The sequence below is a fragment of the Nothoprocta perdicaria genome, unplaced genomic scaffold (genome assembly GCF_003342845.1).
Source record: "Nothoprocta perdicaria isolate Ctin4 unplaced genomic scaffold, notPer1 scaffold_383, whole genome shotgun sequence".
Taxonomy (NCBI): domain Eukaryota; kingdom Metazoa; phylum Chordata; class Aves; order Tinamiformes; family Tinamidae; genus Nothoprocta; species Nothoprocta perdicaria.
The window spans coordinates 127,094-139,093 of record NW_020455625.1 but is presented as its reverse complement, the minus strand read 5'-3'; the positions used below and the strand labels follow the sequence as shown (position 1 = coordinate 139,093).

Here is a 12,000-nt window from a genome sequence, read left to right as displayed (position 1 = left end):
AAGTGAACACACACATATATATATTTTTTGTGAGAGGAAGAGCAAATAAGTTGGGTCAGACACTGAAGCTCACCCCATGAAACCATCTATTTTTACACTTTTGTCTGCACTGCAGGTAAAAATGGTACAGAGACCTACCAGCCGGCTCTGCACAGCTCCTGCTGGTGTCTGTCAGGAGATTGTTCTGCCCCTTGGCTGTGATGGTGTAGTCGTAYTGTCTCCAGACCTACCTGGACCTAAATATATATGATGATTTCTGCACAACATGGCTTTTGGCCTAATATACCTTGCCCTAATACACATGTGAGTCTTCCTCACAAAAAGACCTCTGATTTTTGTTCTTTGCTAGATGCCTGGTTGAAGGGTGCCCAGGGGATACTGTATGCTGATAAGTYCTGTCTTTTCCTGGGGCCAAATAARCCCCTCTCAATTTAGATCTTCTCTTAGATTAAAGTAAGAGATCAGAAGCACTTCAGTAGGACCTTTCCTCCAGCTTTCCTCATCAGTAAGTTACCTATGCATGCAGATAGTGTGCAAAAATACTTCAGTACACCACCCTTCCTTTAGAACTGCTGCCTGGCGAAAGCCAAACAAAAATATTAAGACGTAGCTTGGCCAAATTAATGCCAAACTTCATTGAGAAGAAGACATCTCTGTCTTCTGCTCTTGAAGRGCAATGTTAAACTAGTTTGTACCTTTAAGAGAAAATGCAAATTTTATTTGACAAAGGTCATTTCTCAGAATTCCTAATTTTGTATTTTCATTGCAAAATAGATTCAACTGCAATATAAATATGCAGTCTGCTCARTGCTTGATTTGAAAATGGCCACATTATTAATATAGTCAAACTGCTAACATTGTTTAAATGATCTTGAATATTTCACAAGGAGACTTCTACATATCTTTCAGTGAAATGCAGTACGACTATTCCCATGAGGCAGAATAAAAAGAAATGCTGTTTCTGAATCATACCAGGCCAAAGGCAAAACTAGAAACAGAACCCAGACTCCTAACTTCCAGTGCAGGGCCTGTCTTAACAGAGTTTACAGCCAATGCAGTTTGGATCATCTAATTAATTTATTAGTCAATCCTTTTCTAAATTTTCAGCCTGTTAGAAAGCTGCAATATTTAGTAAGAAATAGGCACCTACTTTGCAATGTTTTCKTGTTTGTATCAGACACTGCTCATCAAACATGCATGTGTATTAATGGTAATGTTGCAAATAAGATTTTACCTTTACTTTTGAAGCTGCATGAAAGGAGAAACCACAACCYATTATTTGCACTTCTGGAAGAGTACGTGTGTGTGTTACTGGAAGCGTATGTAAACTCAGAGGGCTAAATATATGTGTATCTTAGTTTATGAGATTAAAACAGCAGAACAACAAGCTAGAATACAAGTTCCTCAGACCTCTAGGAAAAAAACAGGCCTTGAAACACTCTAGCATTTCCTAGATGACTTTTGCAACTGTGCTTTACATGTGTTATTAGTTATGCACAATGTCCATGGGATGACAGAATCCCTTGGCTTGATAAGTATGTGTATATATATATATATATATATATATATATGTATATATATATATTTATACACACACACACACACTTAAATATGCATTTAAAAAAGCCAGCTATGAAAATAGTATTTCAAAACTGGAATGTCTGTAAATGACTTGCTATACTTATCCATTTGCAATGTTTCAGGACATTGAATGTTTCAGAGCATTGGGTGTTGCTAGTATTTCATAGGTAAGGAATCTGGCAGAGTAAATAAGGAGCCAAAGTCTCTGCTATTCCCTAGCTTTGTGTAGAATTAAAAACATGAGCCAGAATCCATGACTCTGTGTTCTAACTGCAGCATTGAGTGTCAGGGCTTCGGTGGTGAGAACATTTTGGGGTAGAGGAAAGAATTTTTAAGGCACTTAGGAGACCTSTTTTCCCAGTTGTTTTCTCTTACACTTTGCTTTCACTCATTTTCTCTCGACTCTCTCCTTTATTTTCTTCAGCATGCCTTTCCTTTCACAGGCTGTCTCCCATCCTAAGGTGMATTTCTCAGTCTCTTTACCAACTGAGAATTAGCCAGAGACTTGTGTCAATACTCAATACATTAACTTGAAGAATCAGATGGTGCCAGCATCATCAAATTGTTTTGAACTTTGAAAAGCAAGGAGAGAAGCCTCATATTTCAAATGGTGTGTTAGACAGCCAGACTGCAATATGCTTTCAAAAAAAAATTACCTTGCCTCACTGTTTTAATTAGGGATTTTACAGCCTTCTCCTGGCATATATTACCTGTTCTCTTTGCCATTCTGCAGCCTTGGAGGCAGGTTAAAGCCAAGTAATTATTCACTGTGTCTTTATATAGCTACAGTGTATATCTATAGACCAAAGGAGAGTTTATGGACAGAAGAAACCTTTCATCTGTTCCCAACAACTAGATATTAAAACAAAGCTTTTATAAAAGATGCACACCTGTTGATACTGCAATATAAAATACCCATAAGTCTAATGGCAAAGTTGAAAATTAGGGYGTGATCTTGCAGAATTTTTGATCATAGGTATATACTGTAGTGCATTTTGGGATATGAACATTAGATCATAAAGGTGGGAAAGTTGAAAGAAACTGAGAACATTCTGAGCTGAGAGACCTTTGGCTCAAACCCAATTCACTGAAGAAGCACAAGTACTTGCGCCGAGAGAGAACCCAAACAGGCAGTCCTGGGAGGTGGCAAAATGTTCTGGGAACATTTGTGCTATAATTGGACGTTGACTGTAACATATTGAGTGACATCTGTGGTAGCTCTAGTATACCTGATGTGTGTACAAATATCTGTACCAGGTGTAATTCAGCTCACCCAAATGACCTACAGATGAATCAGTCTCCAAAAATGCTTACCTTTTTCACCATGGACTGGAATAGAAGATGGATTGGATTATTATTTTTTAGAGGTCTAGGTTAGGTGAGATGAATCTCACCTTGGCTATACAAAGCGGTGTGGGACTATGTTGCTTGCTCAGGTGGCAGGCGCGTATTGATGCCTATGGGGCTTCTTTCTTGCTAGATAGTTTAAAGCAAGTGATACCTGCCAGTAACATGCTGTCCCCAGACTTCCCTCTGGTCTATAGACACAGCTCTTAGGGAAGCTTGAACCCTGAACAGCARCTTTGTAAAACCCAGCCAGGTATTGCAACAGTGTCCTTTCGYATTTCAGTTCATAGAATCCTTCAGGTTGGAAGGGATCTTTAGAGATCATCTAGTCCAACTCCCCTGCACTCACAGGGTCACCTAGAGCACATGGCACAGGATTGTGTCCAAGCGGGCTTTGAAAATCTCCAGAGGAGACCCCACAACCTCTCTGTTGTTATGATACCTATCTTATTATGATAACCTCTCTTATTATCATTATTATGAACCTCTCTTAAATGTGATATAAGTTGTTTATTTTAAAGGAATAACCTTCCATAGGAGCTAATCCCCATGCTACAGCTTCTTGTTAGTATGACAGGCAGGAAGTGAAGGTGATTTTGAACTTACTAATCTATTTTCATTGCTCGGAGTCCAACATACAAATGAATAGGAAGCACAATTTTTAAAATTGTCACTTCATCATTGCAGCTTTTGTTAGCAGCAAAGGAGCAAACGCACTTCATAGCAAGGAGTATGGTACTGCTCCTCTGGCAAGGATACGGCAAAAGCAAGTAGAGGGGGAACAGACTAGAAAAGACTGATAGACTCCTTCAATGTGAGAACCTTCAATTTTGCATTTCTACAATTCGCTAAAATTTGACTCACCCAGCTCCATACTGGACAGAAAAGAGCTCAGCCATACTCAATTCTAGCCATCTCAGTGCTGACTGACACACAAAGGCAGTCAGGCTTATGGAAATGCTTAAAAGGATGAAACAGAAAAGAAGATAGGAGTTTAGTTCATTGAGAGAAGGCAACTTCAGGGATGGATTATTTTGTGGCTGGGCTTGATCTGGACCACAGTCAGCATCAGAAGACAAGTCTGAAGTCTGTCATGTGCCAGGGCCTCCTTCAGGGCACCTGGGGCCATTTTAGGACTAACGTGTTTTCATGGGCTCTTCTAGACTGTCATTTTACTTGGGCCCAATTCATCTTGAATGAAACTACAAAAAGTGGTGTCTGGCAGTAGAAGGCAGGATGTAAGATCTATCACCCTTTGCTGATTTGCTTCTGCAGTAGCCTAGAGTTATTTGTTATGAACTGTCAAACTACATGGTCAGAATTTTAAAGACAGTGTAGAATCTCACAGACTTACGATAGTTCTTGAGAAAGAATGATTGATTTTTCAGATAAGCTGCCAATCCTGCAGTGAGTTTGCTGTGGCTGTATGGAGCAATATTAGCTTTGTACTGGTCCAAGATTCATCAATAATTAAACCTAATGTGATTATGTATTAAGAAGATAAGGGTTAGGAGTTTCAGGCAGACACTTCTGAGCAAGTATTAACTCTGCCATGTTCCATATCAAATGCTCTTCACAGTATCAGTAAGGGAGACAGGAAAGGAAATGCTTTTCATTTAGTTAATGCTACTGCAGACTCCCTAATGCAAGGACTTCCTGGCTGTTGCCCATCAATTTAATATTGAATTTCCGCTTTAGCCTTAGCTTATCTTCTAATGCAATTCCTGTCTTCTCTGCTTTGTTTGTCATACCACTCAGTTATCACATCTTATTTTTAAATTGGATTGTGCATGTTCTGGACTTCAAGCATCCAAGATGACGCTCTCTTCCCGGCACTGAAAATAATAGGTCCATATGTACTTAAGTGCATTTTCATTTTGCTGTAGAGGAAGGTGAATGCAAGAAAACAAAACTTGTATTTCTACAATTAACCTTTCCATTCCAAGAATGTTATTTTATTTTATAAAGATAAACACTTAAAACACTGTTGCTAGTAGTGAAATGAGAAGATAGACTCACATTCCCCAGTGTTGGGTGACACAAAAATTTGTCAGTAAGATAGAAACATCATGTTATAGTTAAAACATTTTGTACATATTCTGTCAAGTGCTTTTTAAGAATAACAAGATAAAAAGTAGTTCTAAGTACWTCTCCTTACGAAATAACTATTATGTTTAGTCAATTTGAGCAAGGTTATGAGTAGCAGGGAAGGTTTGTGAAACATGAATTCATCAGATCTATAGTATAATAAATATACTTCAACTGAAGCACTGTATAGAGTATTCATTATTTTGTAGGAAAAAAAAATCAACAGCTACAAAGTGCAGTGAATAAAATTGGGAAAAATTCAGTTTGAATTCAGGAGGCAAAGCCTATGTGATCTCATTGAAAGAAGCTGGATTAGTCATGTGAGTAAACAAGGTAAGCATATCTTGAAACGCCACTTTCCCCAAAGGCTAGTTATTTCATACAGACTCATATGCATTATTTTGTTATCTATTTGTTATCAAATTGTTGTTTTCCCAGTATGTCTCAAAACTACTCCCTGGCTAGTTTTCCCAAGTATATGTGATAAGTATGGTATTCATTTGATTTTGAAGGAACACTTTTGATAATCATGAAAAATGCTGGTTAGAATCAATCCTTTAGATAGCCACAAAAGATATAAAGTATAATTTCCCAGTTTTCTTTAGTCACAGCATCTTTACAGAGCAGAGATTCCAAACACAGCAATTCAAGTAAGTCTTGACCAATGAGCTTGTCATCCGTCTGGGGTGATGTAGTAATGAATTTGGATCTGGAAATCAATAGCGATAGAAGCAATCCTAAAAAGTAGTTTGGTATAGTCTAACAAAAAAAATAGATTTAACAAATATACTGAAATTCATTACTCGATCAAAATACCAAATTGCTTATGAATTTATTGCACAAATCCATGGTATCAGCATTCTTAAAAATATTGAAAAGTTGAAAAATGCAGAAAAGAACAGCAAACATTATTCTGATGCCTGGAGAAAAACCTTGTAGTAAAAGGCATGGAGTTCAATCTGCTTTAATAAACAAGAGAAAAAGAATGGAGAGATCATTCAGGTAGAAACATCCTTATAGGGTGAATATACCTTGCATTATTCTCCATGCTAGTGACAACTTGCCGAGAATTACTGAATGGAAGCTAAAGCCACACAAATTCAAATGTGAGGCTTAACTTTTAACAATGCCAGCAATTACCCTTTGGAGCTAACGTGATTGATTGTGATTGATTCTTCCTCTCTGTTTGTGTGCAAATCAAAACTTGCCTTTCTGCAAGTTATGCTTTAGAACAAATTGTTGGGCTCATTATAGTGATAAATGGCTGGAATTTAATGTTCTGCAGAGGAGGTTAAAGTGGACGATATTAGTGGCCTCTTCTAGATTTAAGCTCTATGAATTAATTCATAATACCTCTGTTAAATTTGGGAACAAGCACATGAATTAGAGTCAGAGGTGATCTTGCAGATGTTTTTGGCCTGCCTGTTCTAGTTCAATTTTCTCATCCATAATTCAGTCACCATATAAAGCAGTACTAGAATAAAAAATACAAAGGATGTAGGGTTATGCAAGATAACTGGGGATAAAAGAGACAAAAAGTGGACATCAAGATGACTTCTCTACCTGAAAGATCAATGAATACATGTTTGTTCAAATGCAGCTAATGCCATGAACTATTTTTGTTCACCTTCCATTATTGCTCAGTAATATTTCTTATGCCAATAATATTCATGCCAATACACAGTAGAGAAATGTAGTAACGGGAAAGGCGCCAGAATTTAATGCCAGTATATTGTAGTGATATGAAACTGTAGGTATGGCACACGTTATTAAATGTGGAGATTAATGAATAGGGATTTGTAATACTTTAATGCAACTAAWTTGGGAGTGGGATGTTATTCCTGTTTTACAGGTATATTTTAATAACTTGGTATGGTCACTAAAAAATAAAAAAAAAAATGGCAAAACCAAGAGAAGAACAGAGTACTTTGGCTTAGACAGTAGAACATATTGCCTCACTCTGCCATGTCGGCAAAGTCTTCAGTTTACAAAAATATAGCCAAGCATAAGAAGTCAGTCAGTAAACAGTCATAGAAGGTGGAAGTTGAACATCTGAGGTGTAGAGTGAATTCCAGAATCCTGAGCAACATAATTTACTTGCATATACAAAGAATCTATGATCATAACACAAGCCAAAGTAGTTACGGTAATTTGTGACACTCATAGCCATTTTTTAACTGTACATGCCTGTAGTCAATAGAAAGCTACTGATCACAGGGGAGAATGTAAACCTCCTCTTTCAAATATATTTTTTCAGGAAAATGCATCCAGCCACTTAAAATACTGAAGCATAATTTGAAGACAGCTTTTAATAGTATTATTGGGCAAAGAACAAATGAAGTTTTATTCTTTAAAATATTCCCACTAGAAGTGATGGAATTTGTCAGTAAGATAACTGACAGAAGATAACATTCAGGAAACAGATTTAGATTTAAATCTGAGGAGGAGAGTAAATGCACTTCTCCAACACTACAGTAGGATACCCTAGTGCCCAGTAAATAATTTAAGATGTAGTGGACTCATCTGAAAGGAACTCATGCTCTCACAAGGCTTTTTTTTTTTTTTTTTTTTTTTTTTTATCTCAAGACATTGGTTAACTTATCAAACAATTTAAAAATAAAGTCATAGCTGCAATTTCTTTTATGAATAGCCAGTCCTGCAAATGTTTAGGTATGCTCTCAGAACAACTACTAGACTGAGCTTCTTGGCATATTTTGGTATAAAAATATCTCACTTGAAGAACCTGGTGTAAGTTAAATGCTGGCCCTTTTCACGAAAGAACCCATTAAAGAGACACACAAGTATAGCTGGCATTTGTCTAGACCAACACTTAATTCTTGTGACTAAAGCTCTTGACTTGTCTTGGAGATGTAAAAATCAGTACCTGTCCAATTACCAATTGCTCCACCCACGTAGGGCAAGTCTCATTTGCCAGGTTAGGGCTGATTCTGGTTTGCCCTGCAGCAAGTTGGAATTCCCTGATGTAACGGGGGTTGTGACATCAGTTCTCTGGAAGGTTTGGCAGTCAGAGATGCTACAGAAGAGTGATCTCCTCCTTATTGTGTTACACCTGGTATTCCTGTCAGGCAATTGCATCTTATAGAAACTCATGTGTGATTTTAAGATTTAGAGCAGAAAACCAGGCTTGGACCAGGCTATAAAAAGAAGAGTTCTCCCTCTTACCTTGTTTTTCGTCTGTTAATGAAAGATGTCTGATAAGGATTGTGATAAGGAGAGTTGCTCTGCGCTTGCTGTGGGACACTTCAAGAATGCTTTGGAGCAGTTCCAGGAACTAGTTGAAAAAAAAGTGACCCAGAAGACACAGGAGAGATTGGGACTGTATGTTAAAGATGATGGTAAGAGGTACCTTGTCACACTGGAAGGATCTGTAATTTCCAAATTGAGAGATGGTATCATGGAGACAAGACCATAAAAAAAGATCTCAAATGYTCAAAAAGGCACTTTTACAGGGAAWAAGGTAGATTGCTCTGTGAGAGTCCTTTCACCTCCTGCTAGGACTTCTGGTCAAATTATAATGCTGTGCTAATTGCTCACAAAATTAGGATTAGCAGAGTTGCCACATACCTCTTGCTTTTTGTTTCCAATGATCTGAAGAAGCAAAGCCAATGAAATCTGTAAATCTAGCTTCTCTGTTCTAAATAAACAGGGTCAGTTTTGCTCTTCTCAGTACAAGTAGCTTTACTGCATGGTGGGTCAGCTGTAGGGAAGGGTCAGCTGAAGGGAAGGGTCAGCTGTATCCCAGGACATCTTTTGGCTTGAGGATCAACAAACCAGAACTGTGGAATGGGAGTAAGGGAAGAAAGAAGAGCTGATTTTTTTTTTTTCTGGCTTTTGTTTTATCGCCCTTTCTTGTCATTCATTGCAAATCAGGTGATTTTGAAAATAAGACTAAATAATTTATTGACCAAGTGTTTTAATGAATACAGTGTGAGAAGATGGAACTTGCATGCTACTGATATATAGGGAGAAATAGAACTAAGGGGGATTAAGAAAGAAACTATAGCTTGCCAGTTTTTGACTCTGTGAATATTATTCCTTCCATACAGATGAGATAGACTATGATAAGTTTTATGAAACCGTTCAAGCACTTTTTGGTCCACAAATAAAAGACTGTAATGTTAAGGCCTTTTTCAGGAAAATTAGCAGCAACCTTGATGCAAAGACAGAATGGTGTGAGGTAAGGATTTACTTTATTTTAATCTTTAATTTTAATTTAATTTATTTTTAATTTATTTTCAGTGAGTTGAGAGCTGAAGGTGTTAGCATTGCAAAATTTATCTCTTTCTAGCTATTTTACTAATGTTATTTTAAATAAGGAAAGCCCTGTGCTCCTAGGGAAGAATCTGATATGTGAAGCTTGAGCATCAGAAGGTGTGTCTTCCATGCAAGTGAAACTTGTAAATATGTAAAAATGTCCTCAGAGGTGTCCCTCCCTATTCACTAGTTCATCAGGGCATTGTGTCAGTAACAGATTAGGTATGGCAGAGTTTTGCTGAGCCCTGCCTTTCCTCTCTTCCTTCATGTGAGAAATAAATTTTGAAAATGACAGAGTTGTCTCTACAAGCTTCCTGTACTGGATTTTCTGCTGACTATCCCTGCTTAATTTCAGACTTCTAAATGGATCATGGAAAACAGCTTAACACATAGGAGAATCCATGCTGCTAATTCTAGAAGGTTTTTAAGAGTAAAATTTGCTTGTACTGTGCTAGTAAAATGTAATGTCCTAGTAAAATTTGTAGAGGACCTTTCCTTTCCTACCCCTATCTGTGAGGAATATCAGCTGAGATTGCAAAACAAAAGTCTTAAGCATTTAATTAGGCTACATGTTTCTTTGTGAGTTAAGGAATTTGGCCCTTGTTCTCTCTCAACCAAGTTCGGTGAGCCTATTATGTGGGTACATTTGGATTCATATTAAAGAACATTGCAACTGCATAAAATCATATTTTTCCTGTATGTTTTGTGAAAGAGCGCTGAGCAGTCTACCCAAGCAGCTTATTCTCAAGCAAAGTTTGATATATTAGATACTCGACAAGGCAGCTGGATCTGGAGGCGARAGCCTGAGGACCAAAGTCAGTATGTCCAGGTCTCTTCCTGACTTGTTTCATTCATATACATTGGYGTCAGGCATCCTGACAAAATGCAGTCTCTTATGACTGCAGTTTGCAATTTGTGCCTTGAGAATGAGTCTATCTTTAGCTTGGTTATGAGAAATTCTTTCTTTAAATATGTATTAAGGAGAAATCTGTCCTTTAAATGCAAAACGTTATAGGCATAGCAGCATTTTAGCAGAGTTTTGTAACCAGGGAATTACATAGGTTTTTTTTTTTTTTGACTCTGTAGCTGGATGAGATCCATGTTTTCAATTTTCCATCTCTAATGATGGTAAATACTTGCTATTTCGGGAGAAGTGTACAAGAATGAGTGAAATATGAAATTGTAAATCTCTCTGGTTTATCCCTCTTATCTTTGGCAACGTACAGAATTATTCAGAATTGTGCAGATAAGACATAAATTCTAGAACACAGTGACTTCCCTGTGACGACACAGATGTCATTGCGTATATGCCAAGTCTTTGYTAGACTAACAATATAGACAAAAGTCAAGATATTACCAAGTGACATAAGCTATAAATTCATTAGCATATTTCCATTTTACTTTACAGTGTAAYATCCTGTTGCTTGAAGATCCTTACCTTCTCTTCCATTATCAAGATTAATACCAAGTTCATAACAGCACCCTAAGAGCAGTATGTTCAATCCATTCAGTTTAATAAGCTTCTATATGATAATATTTCTGGCTATTACCTCTCTTAGGTTTTTACTTGTGATGTCATGTTGCCCCCACACTCGCTTAGGTCAGACTTTAAAGATTTTCTTCTAAGAAGGCCTTCGGGAAAGCTGTGAATAAAGTATCTGAAGAAGACTTAAACATCACATAACTATCTGTTAGTGAATATCAAATAAAACTTCAGACCACATTCAATCCCTTTGTTACTACATTCACCTTCAGAGAGCTAAATCTGAAATCTGTATCTTTGCATGTCACCTTTTTTCCTTAAATGTCCTGTTGTTATGACTTTGCTTAGCTTCTCTTTGAAACTTTCTGAACCAAAGAAAAAAGGCCTTTCCAGAATTGCTGGTACATGATGCTCACGCTTACTTCTTGGGAACAGCTAGCTACTATCAGGCATGCTGATGTTCTGTTTCTTTGTAACACTAGYGAAGTTCTTGTACAATTCAAAATCCTCTACTTCATTTCTAACTTCTTGTATTGGAAAGGAGAGAGATGTGACATAATCTCTTGTGTACATGTGGCAAGCTTGCTATGCATCCTGAGGCATCAGATGGTGCTCTACAGGTATGAAGAAGGGACCCGCTGGGAAAATTGCTCCCGGCAATTGAATTTTTGGCAGCTGGGCCAGCCCCTTATTCAAGACAGTAGAGCAGTAGCAAATTGTATTTAGATCCACTAGCAAATAGGCTAAGTGAAGGACGATGTGTTTATGATCGGGTGAATAGCTTTTGCTCCAAACTTTACTTGAGTTTCCAGTGCAATCACTCTAGTTATCTTAGCATGAAGATTATTTCTAATTTCTAGAAACAAGAACTGAGCTAATGAAAAGGAAAATTATTCAATTGATACAATTGAAATACTTTTGTCAAACTGCTTCATCTATCCCAAAATAGCTTTTAGACTGAACAAAAATCTTGCAGAAAGCATTTTTCTCTCTGTTTTTAATGGTTACAGTCTGAATTTGCTTTCATTTTAAAGACTTTTTAAATCAAAACATTTGCAGGGAAATGAAAAAATTTAATTCTAAGCTGCCCTGGAAGTATAATACTTTTTAAATATGTTTTTCCTGTTTAAAGCATCTGTAACAGTAAGTAGCTTTATCAAAATTCTCTCTGAAACTCTTGTAAGAACTATGATGACTGGTAGCAGAGCACAACCCAACAGAAAAAG

The 12,000-nt window shown here is 37.2% G+C and overlaps 1 protein-coding gene across 1 annotated transcript in view; it reads left to right on the top strand.

Annotated features, from left to right (window-relative positions):
- The first annotated feature begins 8,224 nt into the window (after positions 1 to 8,224).
- WDR64 (WD repeat domain 64) overlaps positions 8,225 to 12,000 on the top strand; it is a 65,110-nt gene continuing 61,334 nt past the window's right edge. The window contains exons 1-2 of the mRNA XM_026044798.1: positions 8,225 to 8,372; positions 9,084 to 9,214. Coding sequence (XP_025900583.1) covers positions 8,225 to 8,372; positions 9,084 to 9,214 — 279 coding nt within the window. The remainder of the gene's footprint in view (positions 8,373 to 9,083; positions 9,215 to 12,000) is intronic.